At 35.0% G+C, this 24,976-nt stretch overlaps 1 protein-coding gene across 4 annotated transcripts in view; it reads left to right on the forward strand.

Moving 5' to 3' along the window:
• LRP12 (LDL receptor related protein 12) overlaps positions 1-24,976 on the forward strand; it is an 84,749-nt gene that overhangs the window by 56,531 nt on the left and 3,242 nt on the right. For 3 of the 4 annotated variants that reach the window (XM_057532118.1, XM_057532117.1, XM_057532119.1), the window contains 4 exons: positions 7,816-7,951; positions 16,517-16,719; positions 18,226-19,330; positions 20,605-20,737. In XM_057532118.1, coding sequence (XP_057388101.1) covers positions 7,816-7,951; positions 16,517-16,719; positions 18,226-19,330; positions 20,605-20,737 — 1,577 coding nt within the window. Of the gene's footprint in view, positions 1-7,815; positions 7,952-16,186; positions 16,303-16,516; positions 16,720-18,225; positions 19,331-20,604; positions 20,738-24,976 lie in introns of those variants that run through there. The other variant, XM_057532120.1, reaches the window with a different exon arrangement.

Genomic DNA, 24,976 nt, shown 5'->3' on the forward strand with positions numbered 1-24,976 from the left:
TTATCATTGATCCTATACCTTTTCTCTCCACATTAATATAGGACCAAGACATTTTTTACCAAAACAGACTGTTTTTATCTTTATTGAAATTCTATGGAGGCAGCTTTCCACCCACCCCCTGATAATTATTCCAGGTGTCATAGGGAGCTCCCTAGTGGGCAGTAGTGTGTCTTAGTGGTTAAGAGTGCAGTTCTGAAGCCTGCTGCCTGGGTTCCAATCCCAACTGTGACACTTACTTTTTCTGACCTTAGGAAAATAACTTAACTTCTCTGTGCCTCCATTTTTTCCTCATTGGTTAAATAGGACTAATAATAGTAAGAATTAAACGCGAAAAGACACAAGAAAAGGAAGTACCTGGTAGGCAGTAACATTATCATCAGCCATGGGACCCAGAGACCTGACCACACATGCCTCACTTTGAGTATACTCATGGGCCTTGAACTTGTGAACCATAAGCTTCTGACTTGCAACAAAAATCTCATCTTCAGCACTGTGCACCATACTTAGCCATAAGTTTTCAAGCTGGTGCCCTTCTCCTAAATTAACAGTGGGCCAGTTGGTATCTGCTTTCCATACTGATCATCTAACTATACATTTTAATTTTCCCATGTCTCGGTGCCTTTTATTGCTTACATAGGCACAGCATTTTCCATTTATGGCTTGATTCACTTATTACCCTCAGAATCATTCGTACTCTCATCCCATATGGCTGTTCAGCAGTCACCATGTGCTTACTAATTTTTTATTTTGAAGATGGTATTTTATTAATGTCGTTTATTTCCGTTGGAATCAAACCCTTCTTATTCGTATTTTCAACATGTGGAATTGCTTTTGTATTTAACAGCCAAAATGGAGTTAGTATTTATAAAACTCTATACTCTGAAAAACGAGATGGCCAAATGACAGTGACCACTGTTGACTATAAATGCTGTCCTTCGCTGTGAACAGGGTGAGCGTGCTTTTGTTTCATGCTGAAACTTTCATAAAGTAAAATTTTACAAGTAGAGGAGCTTCTGTATTTGCTTCTTAGCTGATCTCTTTGCCTCACCAGTTTCCCTTCCCACAGGTTACAGTACAGCAAAGTAATCTTTACAGAATATTTGTATCATATCACTTCTTTTAGCAGTAGCCTATCTTGCCTTAACTAGTATCTATAGAATTGAGTCATTAAGTTCTTCTAATTTGGAATGTGCTCTTTTTACTTCTTTTCAATGAAAGAAATACTATGTTAATAGTTGAGTAAACTTGACTTACATAATGCAGGCCCAAATATAGGCCTTTTTTTTTTTTTCTGTTTAATAATACCCCATGCCCTATGATACATTGCTTTAAATTGCTTTATGCATTATATCATTTAGGATCATATTGTCTTGTATGCTCTCATACCTGTTTATATTTTATATGTTTCTTGGATTCAGTTAATAAGCATAAATCATTTTTACAAAACTTCAGTGCCTATGAGAGCATTAATTTTCTTCATGCTCCTCTTTTGTGCTTTTCGTATTGTATCTTATGTTCTTAAGGTGGTCAGTAAACATAGCTGATTTTTACTTATATTTTAGTTTTGTGGTTTGTTAAAACCAAAGGCACAAAGACTGCAGGTCGCTTCTAGTCATAAAATGCCAACAACCCTTGTCAGTTTTGAAAAGAAATCCAATTCTTCATCTGTGGAACAGGAAATTGTACTTTTTCTTTTAAAAGTAGCTCATTTCTAACCATAAATTTCCTTGCATGCCTCTTTTTTTCAAGCTTTAAAAACCATGAAATCTCAAATTGAAGGGCAGTTTGACGTTACTTTGAAGTTACCCTCTTCTCTCCCATGTGGCCTCTAAAGTAGAGGTTGTTTGAACAGTTTATATTTTTTAAATGGTTGCTTTAAAGATAATAGGTATGGTGTACTAATCTAGTTTTAAAACCATAGTTATTTGCTTTTCTGTGGGATTATTGAACTAGTATCAGAATAAACATGAAGTCTTGAGTGTTTCTCAATCAGTTTTGTCCTGTTTTCTAAACTATACAGTGAGATCTCTGTGTTTTAAACCCGGAAATTATCAAAATCTCATTAAGAACTCCATCAGAGAATCTCTACCTATTTATTCTTCAGTTAATTCTCCTTTTCTTAATTGAGGACATACATGATAAATTTAAAACTGTATATATTTAGTTTAGCCTTTTAGTGCATTTTAACCAGTAGCATTGTAATAATGCCATTTTCTTTTATTTTTCATTCCAAATATCCTGTACACTAGATTCACTACAAATGAAATAGGCTTTTAGGGACTAATCAGATAACCTAATCACTGCATTCTCCTGTGAAGAAGTCTCTATCCAAGTTGAAAGTTGCTACTTTTTTTTTTTTTTTTTTTTTTGCTACCTTTTTTGAATGAATGTTTAGAACCCTTTTAATTTGGGAGCTTCTGTTTCTGGAGTTATGGGAAATTTATCAAAAGTAGAGTTACATATCATCATCATCATCCAAAATACATGAGCATTTGTTTATATCGAAAGATACTGACTAAAGTAAATTAAATAGTTTTTTTTTTTGGTAGATATTTGTGTTCTGAGAACAAAAAGTTGATACTGGTTATTAAGAGAAATATTAAGGAAGCAAAATGAGCAAAGACTAAAATACAGTCGTTCCTGCCATAATGCCATGTTTGTGTTCCTGGAAAATCTCACATTCTGCAAAAGTGAACACTAAACTAACAGGGCTTATGAGAAAAGTAGTGTTGGTACAGATTGCTTCCAGCTGTATAACTTTTTAAGTTTAGTGCTACCAAGTAAAATATCGATCCAAATGGCAGCACAGATATCTTCTGACGTTTACACCTAGACCCAGTCCGTACTTTGCAGCCATGTACTCTGGAGTTCATACTTCCTCCGTGAAGATATTTGCTTCTAGTGGAGACCAGTTTAATCAAAACTAAAAACATAATTCGGAGATACCCTTCATCAATTAAGGTGTTTTGTTTTATTTTATTTTGATAGTGGGGAAAGGTGTTCACATCTCCGTCTATACTTGCAGCCTCCCAAGATAGCTTAATATAAAGGAAAGTCAAGTAATTCTTTAAACCAGTGAAAGTAACCACTTCTTGCAGTAAAGGAAGGTGCTTCTGTAGGGGTTTTCTCCTGCCCCTGGTTACTTCAAGTCATTAATATGCTAGGAATAAGATCTTTCACAACTTTGCATTATACTGACAAGATTCCTCTATTTGCCAATTACATATAAACTAACTCTATTGAAGAAATAACCAGACAGTAGCTATTGATAAAATAACTATGTGTAAACAGTAGAGAAGATAGGGCTAGAATAAATGGAGGTAAGAGAAGGTCAGGTTTGGTACATCCTAAAGTGGAATATAGTCAAAATCTAGAAAGATGAGGTTAAAACTAGCAGAACCAAATAAAAATTTTCTTTAGAGCAAAAAGAAATTCATTCCATAAAGCAATGTTTTGTGAGTATGTATCCCAACCCATGTCAGATAACCAGTTAATTGTGGCATAATTTCCCATTCTTTCAAGAGTGTAATGGTGCCCAGCACATATTAAATGAACAGTCACTGCCCTCTTTCCCATTTAGCCTGAACACTGCCTTAGTAATCATCTCAGTACCTCATTCCAGGCATTACTGCCAACCAATCTGATTTGGCATATCTTGTGACGTTATTTATTAACAACTTGCCGTAATCCAAGCGGTGTGCTAATTCCTTTACCAAAATAATTGTATTTAATTCTTGCAGCACTCTATGTGGTAGGCAGTTTTTTGAGGAAGTGGATGCTTAAGTATTATCAAACTGATTGCAATAATAAGTCACCTCAAATCCTTTATGTAAAAGGGTATAATATGAAATGAGTAATAGTATAAATATAACAAAATAAGAAAACAGTGAAATTACCGTTGATGGTAGATACTTAAGCTGAAGTGTTATTATAAGTTGCGAATGGGAAATCATTATAAGATACTGAAATAATGGAAAAATAGAGGACTCAGAAAGCCAGTTGGAAGATTGGGGCAGATGTATAGGAGATAAAGCAAGCCTTGATTTAAGAGGTGGTGAAGGCAGCCTCAGGTTCTGACTTTGAGATTTCTAGTTTTAGTTGCTGTGAGCTTTATTTCCTATGCTTAAAAAATCCTTGAGATTGCTTGTATTCTTTTTTTTTTTTTTAATTTATTTATTTATGGCTGTGTTGGGTCTTCGTTTCTGTGCAAGGGCTTTCTCTAGTGTGGCAAGCGGGGGCCACTCTTCATCGCGGTGCGTGGGCCTCTCACTATCGCGGCCTCTCCTGTTGCGGAGCACAGGCTCCAGACGCGCAGGCTCAGTAGTTGTGGCTCACGGGCCCAGCTGCTCTGCGGCATGTGGGATCTTCCCAGACCAGGGCTCGAACCCGTGTCCCCTGCATTGGCAGGCAGACTCTCAACCACTGCGCCACCAGGGAAGCCCCTGCTTGTGGTATTCTTAAAGTAAGTTTCCTTTTTACTTGAATTAGGTGAAATGACTATTCCTTTTGCCAAATATGATGCCTAAGATAATAACGGTTCAGAATATAGAATAAAGAGAAGGATTTGAGAAACACACAGTTCTGATCATGTTGAATTTGAGGTTGGAATGTCCAGTGGGCCCTTGATTATGCAAAATCTCTGGGTTAAAGATTTTTAAACTCATGAACTATAGATCATAGTGGAAATGTAGGAGTGAATGAGATCTTCCATAGAGAGTGAGAAGAGTAGGAGGCTTGGGCATGAACCATGAACACCAATATATCAGGAGCTGGCTGAGGAAGAAGGATCTAGTGCTAGAGAACTAACACTGAATAGTCTGAGTTAGAAGAACCAGAAGAGTGATGTCAGCAAAGTCAAGGTAGTACAGTATCAAGAGGAAAAAAATCACTGTCAGATGCTCTGGAGAGACCAGGTACCATTGGGAGTGAGGGTACATTTGATTTGGTGGTGAGCTCCGTGATGGCCTTTGCTTGCTAACACAGTTCTTAAGGGGTAAAGGTAAGAATTGGAAGTGTGATCTCAGTGGGTCAAAGAGAAAATGCAAAGTGATGAAATACGAAAAAAATGTATCAGTGCATCCTGATAAGTATCAGAAATATAGTGGAAATATATTATGATGATGAGGGGGGCCATAATTTAGGGCTGAAATAGACCTTAGAGATATTCAAACAGCAACTCCTTATTTTAACACATGAGGAAACCAAGTCTTAAAAAGGTTTAGTAGTTTATACTGTGGCAAAGCTAATAGTGGCAGATAGAACAGATGGCATCTAGGTCTTCTGATTCCAAATCTTCCAGTATATATAGGCAAACTCTAAGCTCAAAAGGGGGGGAAATTTTTCTATGATTTCTAATGTTTATCACACTGTTTGAACATTTGGATTTATTCTTTCTCATATATAAAAGGGAATAAGTTATGCTTCTGCTAGAGTATATTAATCTATATGCCCAATGTATTAATATTGTACGTATAAAAATGTTGATAAAAAGCCACTGGCTGGATCTAAAACAAAATGCCAAACTCAGTCATGTTGCAAAATTTAAGCAAAATACGTATTCATAACCCATTAAGAGAAAATAATTTTGTTTTTGATTGGGGAGAATCATTAATATTTATAAATAATGTTATAAAAGTACTAAGTGAATTAGAAATGTAAGATACTGAATCTTAAAATAACCACTCTTATTTACGAGTGGTATGTCTTATCCTTTGGCAATTGTGTGAAAATAAAGTATTCACAACAGTATTTTTGAGCATCCATACCAGATCATCATTTCTTTAGTCTTTGGTATAAGAGCACCACCTATGGGTTTCTCAGATGTTTGGGGAAAAAATTTTTAAGCAAAACCTAATAAAATTATTTCCAGTTTTTCCCTATAATTAGTCTCTCCATCTCCATTTATTTAAAGGTTAAGAGTTGTTTGCTTTGTCATAGATTATTCCTACCCAGTTTTTGGATGTGTCTCACTGCTGTTAGATCAGCTAATAAGTATTTCAGTACTTATATGCCATTTACAGTGTTATACTTGTAAGTTAAACACAGTTTAACTCAAAATTGTATTATTCTCTTTAATGTAAATGAATCTTTTAATGAAAATGAACAGTTTTCTACATCCTGGGGGAGAGATGATAATAGTTTTTGCCAGTTATTTGTATGTTTGTATCTTCATGAACTTAAGAATTTGTTCAGTATACTGCTACAAAATGCTTTGGCAAGAGGAGGTAAAGAAAGAAAAAAGGTCTTATAAATGATTTAGGGCATCTTTTCATTAATTATTGTGATAATAACTCATTAGAACAAGGTTAGAAGCAAAACTCTGGCACTTCAGTGTTAATAAGCCCAAAATAGAATCACATTTGGATAAATTTAGTCTTTTCCTAAAGTATCAAATTGCACTGTTTTGTAAGGGAAATTTTACTCTTAATGAAATTTAACGGAAAAAAAATTGGAAGCTTTGTGTGTGGGCAATAAGATGTATGCTAGGCTCTTGATATATTATACCCTTGTGTTTTATGCCATGAATCTCTGTGTTTGAAAAGTGATTAAAATCAAGATCCCTTTGGCGGTATACCCTAATTCCAGACTAGACGCATTTTAGGCATGAACCTGCAGAGGTTTAAAACCTCGATTGCATGTTTTTTTCAGGGAATGGGTAATTCTATAGAAATAAGTATTGACTCTTTGAGCAATATAGCTTGCTTTTATTTTGATCATTATGGATACAAACTTTGTAAAATTACTTCCTAGCATAATTACCCTAAGTTGAGCAGACTGTAACCTCTATTACACACACACAGACACACACACACACAATGGTCATTTTGGCAGCTGCTCTCCCCACTTCTAATTTGCTCCTTCTAATCAGCTCTTACTTTAAAAATAAGCTAATCCAGTTTGTCAAAATTGTATCAGATAAGAGGTTCCAAGATTTTACATTTTCCTGAAGGTTTAAACATTCATTGCATTTTCTTGTAACCAGTGACTCTTTTATAAATTAAGGGAGAATAAATTGTCAGATTATCAGCTGAATTCTGGATTGGTAAAATGTGAACTGTGAGAGTTCAAGATAATGAAAGGAGAATAATACAGGGAAAGTGTTGGTAGTAGTTTGAATTTATTCTCTATCCTAAAATATTTAGATATCTAACCACATCATGCTACTTTAATCACTGACCATTTCAAACCTTTATTTTTAAAATAATTTAGGAATCATTTATGACCCTGTAATAAAGTTCCGAAGTATTCATGGAATGAATTAAAGAACTGCTTTGAAGTAATTCTGAAGTAATGTTTTGCTGTCTTTATCCAATCATCCACTAACTTCTTAACAACCCAGCATCTTACTGTTATGTTTATATGTGCTTTCCTTTAATTATTTTGTTCAGAAGACTATTTATCTGATTTTTTTTTAATTTAAAGTGTCCAAAAAGTAGTTCAGTAAAGTTGAACTTTAGGTAGTTTATAATAAACTAAATTTAAAAGTGAATTTTGAAAAAAGATAGATGGATCAACTGATCTCCATGGCTAAAGCTAGCAATCTTAACAATTTTAATGTTATTCAGGGATCCAATTTGAAAACTTCCACACCTCCCTAAAACGTTGTATTTAATTAGAATAAGATACTTTGACTAAAAGGGAAGAAAATAAAATGATTTCATTAGAATAATAAAAGCTTTTTAAGGTCGGCAATACCATATTTTATTGTATATGATTTGATGTCTGAAGTTTTTTATTTTTAAATAAATACTGATTTACTTAATGCTTTGTTTTAAAGTATAATAATTAGCTAAGATTGCTTTGACTATCTTCCAGCTTGTGGAGAAACTCCAGAACAAATTCGAGTACCAAGTGGTATAATCACGAGCCCAGGCTGGCCTTCTGAATATCCTGCCAGAATCAACTGTAGCTGGTTCATAAGGGCAAACCCAGGGGAAATTATTACTATAAGGTAATTCTGATACCTTCCTGTATTATTGTATGATATTTTATTACAAAGTATAAGTTCAGTTTCCAAGTATCATTGCTCAACATGCAGTAATATAAAAAGATGATTTTTCAGAAAATATAGTAAATTATATTTATCAGTACCATCTTGAGGGTAGGAATAGCAACCCATTCTTCCTCTTTTATTAGGGCATGTGTTTTGAATATTTTCTAATGGCGGTAATGAATTTGCACTGAGCCATCCGTATTCTTCTAGGCAGTTTTTTAACAAAAGGTACACATTTGCAAAACAGCTTATTAGGATCAACAGTGTAATCTTTGGCCATGAGACAAATAAACAGGACTCAGTAATCCACTTGGAGATCTAACCCATAATCTTGGTCTTGTTAGTAGAGTCCTCTACTGTAATGAGTTAAAACATGATTGTAGGCTATGTCTGTGTATAAAACTTAAAATACGCTGAGGATGGATAAATACTGTGTCTAGAAAAATTTCTTTCTTTCATAACGCTGAGACAATAGAATATTTGTTAAGAATACAAAATGAAAGATATTCCTAGGGGAAATAACCATAAGTTTAAGATCCTAAGAATAAATATGATATAAATCAGGAAAATTAAGATTCATTTACAGACATTTAAAATTGCAGAGAAAAACTGTGGGAGTAAGATGTTAAGGAGGAAACATTCAATGGAACTAGATATTGCTTGCTTAAGGAAATTATATAAAAGCTATTAGGAAAAAAAAAAAAATTTGCCTGAAGGGGAGAAAAAAAAATAGTGTACCTAAACAGAGAACCATAACACAGTTAAGAATGCCATTCCTGTCACAGAGACAGCACAAAGGCATCTTTGACATTCTTTCATTAATTACATTTTTATAGGTAAGGATCATGGAATTTTAGATTTAGAAGAGACCTTGCAGATCATAGACATACATCCCTTAATTTTACAATTTTTTACAAATGAGATTGTAAATTTAGCCTATTTTTGAATCTTTCCATGTTCCTCTTTTATATTCATTAACTAATGAGAAAACCAGTCTCTTGAGGAACACAATTGTAGTCTATCCCCTTTTTTTCTGTGGAAGTAAAACAGGGACATATGGTATGTTTTCCTTTGGTGCCTCTCTGCCCCAGGCCACATCTTTTGGAACACTGGAGCCGAGCTTCTGTGGAAGCTGTAACACTCCTCTGTGAGAAGTATGATTCCCTTGCTTGATGGATTGGTAGGATGTACCATTAAGGTTATCCTTCTGCAGCAGTACCAATGTTGGAATCTGAACAATATGCCTATTTTCTGTTACTTATAACATGACTAAGTACAAATGTGTTTACAAAGTAATATTTTGCCATAGGGATTCCAAATATTTTTTAAACATAAAACTAGGCTTCTTGGAGATTTTTTTTTCTTTTAACCTAAAAATCCAACCCCAAATTAAATTTGCAGCCTACCAGCTCAGTTATGTAAAACTTGGAAATTCTTGCCAGCACAAAGGAGGTGACATGGAACACCGCCATCTGGTTCTGATCATGTGTTGGATCCTTGAGATTTCACAAAGCTACGCTAAAAACCAAGCAAAATACTGAAATGCAGAACAATATTGGAGGTGAGCTCCACATCTAAGGGAAGATTTCCTAAATTCTGGATGGAGTTAACAAATTTGGATTTACACAGCCAGCCTCATAAAATCAGAAAGTAATTTTAGTAGTCGTCCTAGTTCTTACTGAAACCATTAACATGGTAATACCAAACTTTAAAAAGATGACACACCCACATAATACACAAAGAAAGTCAAGTTTCACTTGTGAATATTGGTGTAATATCTTAAATATATTGTTCAAAAGAAATTTATGCCATAATCAAATTCAGCTCATTTAGACACACAATTGAGTCAATATTAGGAAATATTAAATTAGTTTACCATATTAACAAGTCAGAGAAGAGATACGATTATCTAGATATGATTATCTAGACTAGACAGATGTTTTAAAGCTTTTTGGTAAAAACAAAATCAACATTCATTCCTGAGTTTAAAATAATTAAAATCTAGATAAAAGAGAGAAACTAAAATTACCAACTATAAACAAACAATATTTAGACCTCTCCTTATAAAACTGGTTAAAGATGGTGATACATAAGCATTTTTATCCCTTCCCTTTAAATCTGCCCAAATCCACAAAGGCCACCTTATCCACAGGAGGTAGAGGATTGGATTCTGGTTCCCTGCTTGAAGCCAAGGAGTAGGGTCAGGCTATTTTGCTCAAGAAAGGAGGCTGAAAAAAGCTTCTACTAACCACTGCTTGAACTTTCATGGGGCTGAGAGCTTAGAAAGGTAGGAGACATACCATAATAAATAGGAATTTAACTAAGTCCCCACTGACTCTGTGACGGGGTCTATAATATTACTCTGAACCACCATCTTAGGACTGGTTTTGGAATGGAGACCTAAGTGGAGGTAGCTACAAAACAGATGCCGTGGGGGAACATAGGAGGAGATAAAATTTAAAAAACAAAACAAAAACAGCACCAAAAATCTTTCACAAAAGCATGCAACCCAAATTTCTAGAATGTTTGAAAAACATTAATACTAACCAAAACAGCCAACAAAATCAAGTTGGAATACAGATTTACTACAGATGTTGTACACTTTAATATATAGGGTTTTTTTTTTCTTAACCTTTTTTATGCCATGAACACTTTGGTAGTTTGGTGAAACCTATAGATCCTTTCTCAGAATGTTTTTAAATTTATAAAACAAAACACATAGCATTACAAAGGGAACCAGTTATTCCTGAAATATAGCTATCAGGTATTTTTACAAATTTATAATATGATAGTACATATATGCTTATTTATTAACATATTAGTGAGCAAGCCATGCTTTTAACAATTACTATAATTTCAAAGTGGTTTTGAGTGTAAATAGTTATTCTAGATCTCTATTAAAACTGAAATGTAAGATGAAATTATCTGTGATTTCTATTGGTGACAGTGTGAGAGGTACTATAAAAACTATTCATGGTTTGTTGTTTATATTCATAAGTGAAGGAAATGTTAAATTTCAGTTACAGATGGGTAAAAATAAAGTTGTAAATTTTTCTACTGAAGTTGAGAATTTGAGAGAATTCTCAGAGGGAAAGAAACTTTTTAAAAAAACCCTCAAAAACCTATTAATACAGGAAAGGAGGGAAATGAGAACCCCATTCCCCACCCCAAATAGAAAAGCTATTCAATCAAAAAAACTCACTTACCCTTTAAAAGATAGACTATCCAATCAGGTTTATTGGTTGGTTGATTGATATGATCCCTCTCCAATGGGCTTAATAAGAACATACCTAAAACAGCACCAACAGAAAGTCTAAAAAATGAGGATAGGGAAAGATAAGCTATGGAAGTACAGATCAAGAGAGAGCTAGTGCAGGAAGGTTAACATCAGTTGTAATTGACCTTAAGACACAAAGTATTAGTAACAAATGGAATAATCCACTAGGAAGATATAATAATGGTTCAATGTTGTGTACCTAATAACACAGCATAAAACACAAGCAAAGCAGACTGTGGGGGGAGTTACCAAGTTTGACCAGGTTTGACTAGTGCACAATTCAGTGGAAGTTTCTAAACATATGTTTTAATCTGAATTTAATACATTAAACAGGAAAACAATTAGTAAAAATGGAGAAGATTTGATAAAACTAACAAGCTTGATTCAGTAGACGCATGTATTACATATGTGTGTAATGTTTATACCTATTTCAGTGAATAGAGAATACACATTCCTTTCAAAGACATATGTGACATTTATTTAAAAATTGATTATGTATTAAATAAAGGAATTCTGAATGTATTTCCAGACTTTACATCATTCACATTTTCTCTGATCATAATGCAGTTAAATTAGAAACCAACAATTTTTTAAAAACCCATATGTTCAGAAACATATTCCTAAATAACTTCTGCATTAAAGATGGAAATCACAGTGAAACTCAAAATATTTTTAAATAGCCATAATGAAAGTATTAGATATTAAAGCTGTTGGAATACATTGAAAGAGTACTTAGAAAATTTTACAGCTTTAATGCATTGATTTAAAAACTAGTAAGATGGAAAATAAATAAGCTCAGCATTTTCTCAAGAGTTTAGAAGAAAAACTACAGGGTAAATCTTTAGTAGAAAAAATAAAGTTAAGATCAGAAAATAATTAAATAGAAAAAATAACCAAAAACTGGTTTTCTGAAAGAGTGAGGAAAATAGACAAAGACAGATCTCAAGGCAAGAGTGAAGAAAAAAGAGGAATGGTACAAATAAAAATTAAAAAAAAAAAAAGGAACAAGTGTCTATAGTTATAAATATAATAATAGAGATGTTAGAAGCCATAAAGGAATATCATGAATGGTTTATACTGATACTTTTATACAATTAGAAGAAAATGAATCATTTTCTACATGTGTGTTGCCAAAATTGATTCAAGAAGAATTAGAAAACTAATGAATGCAATAGCTATTAAAGAAATTAAATCAAGAGTCAAAATAAGATTCTACACCCAGATAGTTTTACGGGCAAGTTTTGCCAAATGAATAGAGAAGAAATTTCCTTAACCTGATAAAAGTTACCTGTTTAAAAAATTTTTAAATCAAACTTAATATTGAATTTAATTTTAGCACTAAGGACCAAGACAAGGATACATGCTTTCACTGCTTGTACTTGAAGCTCAGTCAATACAACGTTCCAACAAATAGAGGTTAGTGGTATAAAAAAATGAAAAGGAAGAGGTGAAACTTTCCTCATTTGCCAATACTACACTTACCTACATAGATAATCCAAACAAATTTAAAGACCACCGATATGAAAATTTAACCAGTTGTATGAAAGTACTAGGTAAAACTTTGCAATGATAAATTTTACTTTCAAGATAAAATGATAATTTCTAAGAAAATTTAAATTATCAAAACTGACTTAATGAAAGTTTAGGAAAAGCTGATTAAACCAAAAAGCATGAAGAAATTGAAAATCTCTACCCTAAATCATTTGTACTCTGAAGAGGCACAAGGCACAGGTTTGTAAACAGTGTCTTTGTTACATAAACTATTCTGAAGCATAAAAAAAGAAAAACTGAAAATTACTTTCACTTGTAAATGTATTTTAAACATCCTAAATGAATATTAGCAAACCAAATCCCTAGTAGTGTATATGTGAGGACATATTTATTGATTATTTCTTTTGTTCTGGATCAGGTCCCTGATTTCATGAATCTTCGTTGATTAAAAGTTGGGAGTTCGGGCTTCCCTGGTGGCGCAGTGGTTGAGAATCTGCCTGCCGATGCAGGGGACACGGGTTCGAGCCCCGGTCTGGAAGATCCCACATGCCGCGGAGCAACTGGGCCCGTGAGCCACAATTACTGAGCCTGCGCGTCTGGAGCCTGTGCTCCGCAACAAGAGAGGCCGCGATAGTGAGAGGCCCGCGCACCGCGATGCAGAGTGGCCCCCGCTCGCCGCAACTAGAGAAAGCCCTCGCACAGAAACGAAGACCCAACACAGCCATAAATAAAATTTAAAAAAAAAAAAAAAAAAAAAGTTGGGAGTTCTCTGGTGGGCTAGTGGTTAGGATTCTGGGCTTTCACGGGCATGGCCCTGTTTCAGTCCCTGGTCGGGGAACTGTGATCCCACAAAGCCACAAGGTGCAACCAAAAAAAAAAAAAAAAGTATATTAAAGGATACTTTGATTACTTCCATATTTTGGCTATTGTAAATAATGCTGCAATGAAAATTGGAGTGCATATATGTTTTCTAATTAGTGTTTTTTTCTTCCAGTAAATACCTAGGAGTGGAATTGCTGGATCATATGGTAGTTCTATTTTTAATTTTTTGAGGAATCTCCATACTATTTTCCATAGTGGCTACACCAGTTTACGTCTCCACCAACAGTGCACAAAGGTTCCCTTTTCTCCACATCCTTGCCAACATGGCTTTGACAGTAACCATTCTGACAGATGTGAGGTGATATCTCATTGTGGTTTTGAGTTGTATTTCCCTGATGATTAGCAATGTTGAGCATCTTTTCATGTGCCTATTGGCATCTGTGTGTCTTCTTTGGAAAAATGTGTGTCCAGATCCTCTGTGCATATTTTAATTGGGATGCTTGTTTTTTTTGATATTGAGTTGTATGAGTTCTTTGTATATTTTGGATTATTAACCCCTTATTGGACATATCATTTGCAAATATCTTCTCCCATTCAGCACAGCCACTATGGAAAGCAGTACGCAGGTTTCTCAAAAAATTAAAAATAGAATTACCAGACGATCCAGCAGTTCCACTCTTCATATCCAAAGAAAATGAAAAAAAAAAATTGAAAAGATATATGCATCCCAGTGTTCATAGCAGCGTTACTTATAGTAGCCAAGACATGGAAGCAACCTAAGTATCCGTCAACAGATAAGTGGATACAGAAGATGTGATATAATGGAATATTTCTCAGCTATAAAAAAAGAGTGAAATTTTGCCATTTGCAACAACATGGATGGCCCTACAGGGTATTACGCTTCGTGAAATAAGTCAGACAGAGAAAGACAAATACTGTATGTTTTCAGTTTATATGGAATCTGAAAAATAAAACACATTAACGAATATAACAAAACAGAAACAGACTCACAGATACAGAGATCAAGGAGAGGGACAAGATAGGTGAGGGGTATTAAGAGGTACAGACTGCTATGTATAAAATAAATAAGTTACAAGGATGTAATGTGCAGCACAGGGGAATATAGCCAATATGCAATGATAACTTTATATGGTGTATAAGCTGTAAAAATATCGAATCAGTGTGTTGTACACCTGAAACTAATATAATATTGTAAGTCAACTATACTTAAAAAAAAAAAAAAAAAACTCCTCAGTAAAAGATACCATTAAGAAAGACTGACAGCACCAACTATTGGAGAGAATGAGGGTTTGAGTGGATCTACATATATCTTGCATAACATACATGCCCCAAATAGATACACGTTTATACTATATAAAGAGCTCTTAAATAAGAACAAATTGTAAGGTACGAAGGATATAACAAGGTGATTCACAGAAAAAGAAATAGAAATAGCTAATAGACATAGGAAAAAGTGTTTCAATTTCAGTAAATAAGGAAATGCCAACTAGAACAATGATAAATCTATTTTATCCACCTAACTGGCAACAAATCTTTAGAAATAAAATGTTGCATTTTGCCAGAGTTGTGGGGTATAAGGTGCTTTTTCATACGCACTTGGTGGAATTGTGAGTTGGTATAAACATTTTTCTCAGTGTTGCTATCAAATTTAAAGTGGAATTGTGTCTTTTGACCTAGCAATTCTACTTCTAGAAAAATTTGTCCTAGAGAAATACTTGCTCATGTGTGTGTGGAGAGAACATGTATAAGGATTCCAGCATTGTTCATAATAGTGAAAAACTGGAAACAGTCAAATTGTCAGCCTTTGTTATAGTTACTCAGAATATTTAAAGTATTTATTTATTTATTTATGACTGTGTTGTGTCTTCATTTCTGTGCGAGGGCTTTCTCTAGTTGTGGCGAGTGGGGGCCACTCTTCATCGCGGTGCGTGGGCCTCTCACTATCGCGGCCTCTCTTGTTGCGGAGCACAGGCTCCAGACGCGCAGGCTCAGTAATTGTGGCTCACGGGCCTAGTTGCTCCGCGGCATGTGGGATCCTCCCAGACCAGGGCTCGAACCCGTGTCCCCTGCATTGGCAGGCAGATTCTCAACCACTGCGCCACCAGGGAAGCTCCCAGAATATTTAAAGAGGAAATATCCTGGTACAATAATTCTTGGATAATTAACTTTATCATCACTTGGCTTAAGGCAGGAATCTCACTTTTCGGTGAGACATGTTAGTAGAAAATGCTATTTTGTTTTTTCTTTTTTCATAGCACTGGCTAATTTTGTATGTGCTTCTTATTTGACTTTTCTGCCCTTTATTCATGTCCATGTTTTATGAACTGTAAGATAACGTTTGGTTATAAATCATTTATGTAGAAAAGTATTCCCAAACTCAGGGACTTTTCACTGAAGAAGTTTTTTGTTTGTTCATTTTTAACTTTTTTACTTGGCTCAGGTTTGCTATTTGCTCTCCTGAAAATGTAAGCTGTAAACTCATTAAGCAAGCAGATGAACCAGTCTAATCTAGAGAAGGCAGACTTCCTCTATGTCTTTCAGTTCATCGAATTATGGAGTGGTTCAGAGAACAATTTAGGGTGCTAAGAATTAGAAGTGGTCCTTCCTAAACACACACAGGGAGAAGAAAAAGAAACATCGTGCCAACTGTCTCCTGTTTTTTAGCGCTTTTTTGGAATTTCGTGTTACTTATGAAGAGGTATTGTTCTGGAATCTGGGAAAGAGATATAAATGTTAGGAACACAGAAGCAGTATTATTATTTGCTGATGATATAGTCGTGGGCCTAGAAGAGCCAGGATAATCAGTGAATATATGGAGGCTTATAATAAAGTCCTCAGTTACTTTGTATTATTAATGAAATTTTTTTCCAAAATTTCCTTTTCAGTAGCCTTTTCTGACTTTTTATTTGTAGTTTTCAGGATTTTGATATTCAAGGGTCCAGAAGATGCAGTTTGGACTGGTTGACGATAGAAACATACAAGAATATTGAAAGCTACAGAGCTTGTGGTTCTACAATCCCACCACCATATATTTCTTCACAAGACCACGTCTGGATCAGGTTCCATTCCGATGACAGTATCTCTAGGAAGGGTTTCAGACTGGCATACTTTTCAGGTGTGTTTTTAAATAAGAAGAAAGATATGGAACAGAATTCTATAGTATTTACTGCTCAGTCACTTTGGGACTCGCCTTCTAAACAATGTCCATTTAATTGTGACTCAATCCTCAAGGCAGCTGAGATTGAGGAATTAGAGGCTAAAGGTTCAGGTGCCGTAGATCCGGGTCTCCAAAAGGCATTTTGTATAATCCTAATAAAATGATTAATTTTACAAACTAAGGTCAGTTTTCTTTTTAAATATTTTGAATACGTTTATTTTAAAAGGAACTTTTTCCCCTCAAGTGTTTACCAGTATCCTGCAAGTTACTTCAGAATGTATTTTTGTGTGTGCATTACCCTTGTCTTTACACCTTCAAAGAAAAGACATAATCAATATCACTTTCGTAGTTTGTAGTATCAGAAGTCTTCTTATGCTAATTCTTAAACTTTATCCAAAAAGAGTGAGCAGATCATACAAATATGAAGAACTCAGAGCATTAGAGTTATGTAAATTTTTGCTGAAAATCATGTTACATTTTCTGAAATTACATGGTCTCCTTTAGCAACATATGCTGCTTTTTCTCTTTTTTATTAAAAGCACAGTCTTTGTAATATTTACTTAGGTGCTGAAGCACATTTTCTGTCACCTATTTGCCAGTAAATAAAAGTTGTTAATGGAGAGGTTAATTGGCCGACATCATCAGTGTGGACTGTAGGAATCTAATGTTTGGTTTTCTTTCCCTACCTCATTATTGTTATATATTTAAGGTAGTCCACTAAGATAATCAGAATTCTATAAACATTTCAATTCTTTTCTCTCTTCTTCCCCCTACTGTTTTGTTGAGTAAATTTATACCTTTAGCTCAGATTCATAAAATATTTTGCCATTGTATTAAAACAATAGAAATTATAAAATGGAAGTACCATGTTGTGGTTACATGAAATGTTAGAAATAGAATAAAGTTAACTTATGATAATTTTAGCAAAAATTTGAGTCTAAATAATGGGCTTGCAAAATATGCTATGATACACAAAGCAAAATATTGTGTGTATGTGTGTATATATATATATATATAAAATATATATAAACAACTCAAAAAGAATATTAAAACTGGATTTGAAAAGGTGATTATTATAGAGGAGTTTTTCTTCATTGCAAAATGTTTATACAATAGAGTATTTGAAATTCTTAGGCAATACATCCTACTAACATATATCTTACATCACTTTACTAAATGTTCTGCAGTAAAATAGCTTCTACAAAAACAGGATTGGTCTTTTCTCTTTAGATCAGCTGTAGAGATCTTCATGGAACAAATCATAAGTGTTTAATAAATTGTTGAGTAATCAGTAAGCCAATATTAATTTGCGATTAGAGTTTAACCTATTTTTTGATCAAGCCCAACTATCATTTGGGCTAATCAACATTTATGATAAAAATGCCACTTGCTGTTACATACCCTTTAAAGAGTATGTTTTTTCCTCCTTATCTCTCCATCTCCCTCCTCCCAATGTCCTCCCAGGGAAATCTGAGGAACCAAACTGTGCTTGTGACCAGTTTCGTTGTGGGAATGGAAAGTGTATACCAGCAGCCTGGAAATGCAATAACATGGACGAATGTGGAGATAGTTCTGATGAAGAGATCTGTGCCAAAGAAGTGAATCCTCCAACATCGGCCGCTTTCCAACCCTGTGCTTACAACCAGTTCCAGTGTCTATCTCGGTTTACCAAAGTTTACACTTGCCTCCCCGAATCTTTACAATGTGATGGGAACATTGACTGCCTTGACCTTGGAGACGAGATAGACTGTGATGTGCCAACTTGTGGGCAGTGGTTAAAATATTTTTATGGTACTTTTAATTCTCCCAATTATCCAGACTTTTATCCTCCCGGAAGCAATTGCACCTGGTTAATAGACACTGGTGATCATCGCAAAGTCATCTTACGCTTCACTGACTTTAAACTGGATGGTACTGGTTATGGTGATTATGTCAAAATATACGATGGATTAGAGGAGAATCCACACAAGCTTTTGCGTGTGTTAACTGCTTTTGATTCTCATGCGCCGCTCACTGTCGTGTCTTCTTCTGGACAGATAAGGGTACATTTCTGTGCCGATAAAGTCAACGCTGCCAGGGGATTTAATGCTACTTACCAAGTAGATGGCTTCTGTTTGCCATGGGAAATACCCTGCGGAGGGAACTGGGGGTGTTATACGGAGCAGCAGCGCTGCGATGGGTATTGGCATTGCCCAAACGGAAGGGATGAAATCAATTGTACCATGTGCCAAAAGGAAGAGTTCCCATGTTCCCGGAACGGCGTCTGTTACCCTCGTTCTGATCGCTGCAACTACCAGAATCATTGCCCAAATGGCTCCGATGAAAAAAACTGCTTTTTTTGCCAGCCAGGAAATTTTCATTGTAAAAACAATCGTTGTGTGTTTGAAAGCTGGGTGTGTGACTCTCAGGACGACTGTGGCGATGGCAGCGACGAGGAGAATTGCCCGGTAATCGTGCCTACCCGAGTCATAACTGCAGCCGTCATAGGCAGCCTTATCTGTGGCCTGTTACTGGTCATTGCCTTGGGATGTACTTGTAAGCTTTATTCTCTGAGAATGTTTGAACGAAGGTCAGTATCAAGACAAAACTATAGTGCTTATGCTCTCTACAGTAAAAGCATGGCCCAAATATTTACAACACATTTTTTTTAATGAGATTAGCAATATATTTTTGTTATATTGTTGAGAAATAAATACTTCTTATGATTTATAAAATGACTATGAAAAGCCTATGACTCAAAAGCCTAATAAGAACATTAAGAAGCAAATAAATACTAAGAGTTATGAGGTGAGATAAGCCAATCGGTATTTATCAGTTCCTGTTTTCAGGTTAATCTGTCTTACAGGAATTTTGCAAGCTGTAATTCTCGGTGGTTGCTCTTTAACCTCGGTTTTTATAAATATTAATTCAACAATTCCAGATATTTGAGAACCTTCTGTGTTGAAAGCATTATACAGGTGAATAGAGAAATGCGTAGGAGTAATCTCATGGGCAGTTTACAATTAGAAGGAAGGAACTGGTGGGTAGAATTAGATGACAAAAAATATAAATGTTGTAAGAGCTATAAAATGAAGTGGTATAAAAGTCGAAAGATCTCAGTTAAGAAGTGGTTCAGCGTTAAAGGGTGGCCTTCAGGGAGAGCTGTCTTTTGTGTGGTAGAGGAGAGACTGGACCTGGGAGAAGTTGATGGCAGAGAGGCCTTCTAGAAAGCTCCTGTGGAGACCATGACCGTCAGTCCCAGGAGAATTACAAATGATAGATACAACAAAGAAGTCACATACCAGACAGCTAAGAATAGATGCACAGTATCACAATAACCAAGTGCATCTTATCTTTGGTTCAGTATAAATGGCCAGAAAATGTTTTACTACATTGCAACATAAGAGTACAATGAAGACCAGAGGTCTTGAGTTTAAGAACAAGTTATTCCAGAAAGGGTTTTGGTGACTCATTTCACTCTTTTCCTTATCTGAAAAGTAAATGTGTTGGACTTGAATAAAGTGTCTTCTAAGAATTTTCAAATACTTTCACCTCAAGTCTCAATCCCCTATGTTCTTAGGGGTTTAAAGATCTAGTACTTTTATCTTTTACGGGGATATCTAATTTATTAAAACTTAGTGATCCAGACCCCTAGTGTAAAACCGCATGAGACTAAACTGTCTGCTTCATCTTTGTGTTCTCAGTGTAGGGTAGTATAGATACTCATCAAATGTTGGCTAAGTAAGCTTTACAAATGAACAAGTATATTAAAATTCAGATTGTTTTAATTGTTGATAATTTAAAAATTACTGTTTTGGCTTGCCTTTTTTTTAAATCCTTTTCATCCCCCTGTTTCTCTCAAAGATCATTTGAAACACAGTTGTCCAGAGTGGAAGCAGAATTGTTAAGAAGAGAAGCTCCTCCCTCTTATGGACAATTGATTGCTCAGGGTTTAATTCCACCAGTTGAAGATTTTCCTGTTTGTCCACCTAACCAGGTATGTTACAACTTATTATTTCTCTTTCCGTACCTCTTAAAATGAAATCTATACTTGTATATAATGGTAAAGTATCCTTGACTGTGTCAGAATTTTTGCAGTCAAGTTAAGAATTAAATATATGGAGGATTTGAAATTATACAGTTGACCCCTGAACAACGAGGGGGCTAGGGACACCCACCCTCCGTGCAGGTGAAAATTCACATGTAACTTTATAGTCAGACCTCTGTGTCTGGGGCTCAACATCCATAAATTCAACCAACCATGTATCATGTAGTACTATAGTATTTGCTATTGAAAAAAATCCACATATAAGTGGACCCGTGCATTTCAAGCCCATGTTGTTCAAGGGTCAACTCTAATTGTTTCATTGTATTTTAACAAATTCAGAAGTATACTTTTCATTCTTTACTTCTGATTTGGTTAGGTGATTCTTAACCATTTTACTGTTTAGGATAATTTAGTGCGTTAAAATTCAAAAGTGAAGTTTGACAGCTTATTTTCTACTTCAACTATTTCAAAGATTTAAAAAGAAATACTGAAGTTGATATGCTTAGTAATAGATTAGTAACATGCTAGATTAAAATAAAAGTTGTTGAAATTAAGTTAACATTTCTACCTGACTTGAGAGAAAACTTCTTCACAGCTGGATTTTACAGTGCTTAAAAATTCATATCATTTTCTTTAAATAGTAACTCATTCTTTATTAATGTTTCTGAATTCTTTAAATTTTTGTGAGTGATTTTTTACTTCGGGTGTACATTAAAGTGATCCAGTTATACATATATATATATATATATTCTTTTTCAGATTCTTTTCCATAATAGATTATTATAAGATATCAAATATAGTTCCCTGCAATTTCTTTTTTAATTTCTTTTTCAATGCTTACAATTGTGCCCAGGGTTCTTAAGGGCATTAAGGTTTCTACATTTAAAATGTAAATTCATCCAGAATCATTTCTAAAAGTTGTTCCCAGTATCAGAATTAAGAAAAATTGATGAACATTGTTTTCCCAGTAATTTAATTCTGTTCAAAATGAAAGACCGTTTCCTTTTTGTTAAATAGGTTTCCAATTACAGTGGGTCATCTTATTTGAGTCTTTTAGGAAATCTTTGTGAGAATTTGATGTAATTTGCTAAGTAAGTAATTCAGAACTTCCACTGGTTGGAATTTTGTGTGCAACATAGGAAAAACCTACATTGTGGCTTTTATATATTGTTGTCCCTGCCATGGGGAAGGGTTCTTTTTAGGTAGGAATTCAGAGGATGGTTAATTCCATCCACCCACTCCACCGTGTATCACCCCACCCCTATATCCTGAGGCTACCTTCAAGAGGTTAGTCAACTGTGAAGTTAGAGGGGGCACAGTCCACACAAGACAGCCCTTACTTCTAAAACCAATTTTAAGTTCCAGGGCTCCCAAACCATCCTCAGGTTTGATAATTCACTAGAAGGACTGAGAACTCATTGAAAGCTGTTTTACTTAATAGTATAAGCTGGTGTAACTATTATTGCTGGGAAAGGATCCAGATTAAATCAGCCAAAGGAAGAGACACGTAGGACAGGGTTCAGGAGGGTACCAAACACGACCCTTCCAATTGTCTTTTCCCCATAAAGTCAGGACAGTGTTATTCTCTCGACACAGGTGTGTGACAGTATGCACGAAACATTGCCAACTAGGGGAGCTCACCCAAACTCGGTGTCCAGGGTTTTTACTGGAGCTCCATCACATAGGCATGATTAATTGCACACGTGGCTGATCCCAGTCTCTAGCCTCTCCAGAGGTTGACTGATTCTGCTGACTCAACTCTCCCACGCTACATCACATTGGTGTGGCTCAGAGCCTCCACCGAAAACGCGCTGCTACTCTCTGGCTGGCCCAAGTCTCCATGCAATGACACTCCTGTCAAAGCTGACATTCCAAGGTCTGAGGTCTCATCCCAGAAGTAAAGGGCAAAGGTCAGACCTCACTTTGGGTAAGGTTTCAATTCTTTACTACCTACTACAGCATTTTTGTAGGGTTATAATTTACCCTTGTGAGGGAATTCTGCTTCAACAAAGTTTTAAAATAAAATATGTTTGCAAATGGTAAACTAGATTTTATTCAGTTAATGAGATTACACTCTTATGTTTGAAACTTTTGGTAATAAATTATCAAATTTCCTTATTTGTTTTTAAAAAGAAAAATAATCTTCTGATTACCAACTCATTCAAAATAGTGATCCTTTCTGAAGAATCCTTTTCTTCTGCTTCATAAATGGAAGAAGTATATAAAATTATTCCTAAAACAATCATGAGATCCCCTTGTAGAATCTAATGTTAAATTGGCAATCATTTAATTAAACAGACTTTGAAGCCAGTAGAGAGCTTCATCTCACTGACAGACTATACTGTTAAAGTCGGCTTTGAAGTGTGCTGAAGGCATTGTGGGTGGCAGCTGCATAAAAGTGGAGGATATCTGAAGAGCCTTGTATTCATTGCTGGATTTAATGACAGTGCTCACACAAAGCCTTAGAACGTGAATGCCAAATGAGGAGGACCAAATCTATGGAGTTCATAGGGATGTGAGCCACTTTTTTTTTTTTTTCAGTTAGTTTATAGTTACATTCCCAATTGGTGAAAACTCTTACTCATTTATATAGTAAGTTTTATGTGCTGATATTCAGATATCTTATTGACAATCTGTTATTTACTAAGGCTAGACTATGAAATATTCCTGTGATAGTAGCTTCTTAGCTTTCTGTGAATTATATTCCAGGGATTATGTTCAAAGGGTGTATATGGAAATCACAAATCTATATGGAAAACCTGAGGCTAGCTGTATGGTATCAGCTTGGATTTACTTCAATACCAGTCACAAACAGAGATGGAAAACATATGTTATCACATCTTCTTATTCTCTTCCCTTCCTTTTTTCTGTGGGGGGATAGGCAAGAGCCATTCATTTTGGCGGAGGGAAACTGTATCACCTTTTGAAAGGGAGTATATCAATTCACCATTGTTTCCTGGAAATACTGTATTTTAAATACTAAATGCCAGATTGATGAAAGCTGTGTTTGTTCCAAGTTTGATTACTCCTTTTTGTAACCACTAGATGGAGCTTAAAGACTGTTTTTGTAAATACTGTAGTTTTGTTTTTTTTTTTTTTTTTAATTCCGATAGTCATCCATCTAGAAAAAAGAAAATCTAGATGATTTTTCTTTCAGTTGGGCAATATGGCCACCTCCCATATGCACTAATTAAAAATCACCAATTTTCAAAGAATAAGGTTATAATTTATGTTTAACATGAAGCTGTAGAAAATAAGACATAAATCTTTTTTTTTAAAGGAATTCCTTTATTTTTATTATTTATTTATTTATTCATTTATTTTTGGCTGTGTTGGGTCTTCGTTTCTGTGCAAGGGCTTTCTCTAGTTGCGGCAAGCGAGGGCCACTCTTCATCGCGGTGCGCGGGCCTCTCACTATCGCGGCCTCTCTTGTTGTGGAGCACAAGCTCCAGATGCGCAGGCTCAGTAGTTGTGGCTCACGGGCCCAGTTGCTCCGTGGCATGTGGGATCTTCCCAGACCAGGGCTCGAACCCGTGTCCCCTGCATTAGCAGGCAGATTCTCAACCACTGCGCCACCAGGGAAGCCCAAGACTTAAATCTTTAAGATTGAGAAAGAACCCAAATGTCTCATATACCATTGAATAGGGCTATAAACAAGTTAATTTCTTTGGCTTTTTGTTTCCTGTGCTGCATAACAAATACAGTAATTCCTTTGTTTATGACAATATAAATAAATTTGTATTTATTTATAATAAATATTTATGGATATTTATTTATGGATATCCTCAATTTATGGATATCCTCAATATCCACTCATTCAACAAATCCTTGAGAACCAACTGTGAGATATAATTTTTACATGTTTTGGAAGGTTTCATCCTTGTAAATCAAGTCTAACTTGTGCTGTGTTAAAACAAAAAAACAAACAGCCTAGTTTTCACACTCCTTTAGGTCATTTAGAGAATTATTGTAGAGATTCTTCTATCTTCGTAGCTAAAGAAGTATCAAATACTTTTTATTTTCCATCTTTGGTGCATTTCTAGGATTGGATTACTATGTGAAGTTTTGAAATAAAATTGCTGTTGTAATTGGCATTAAACATCATTTTAAAGTTCATATATAAAATGAAGTATCGAGAAAATCTTAAACACAGTGAACAGTGGTTCAAGTTATAGGTTAGATTCTGGA

Source organism: Balaenoptera acutorostrata, chromosome 17 (genome assembly GCF_949987535.1).
Source record: "Balaenoptera acutorostrata chromosome 17, mBalAcu1.1, whole genome shotgun sequence".
NCBI lineage: Eukaryota > Metazoa > Chordata > Mammalia > Artiodactyla > Balaenopteridae > Balaenoptera > Balaenoptera acutorostrata.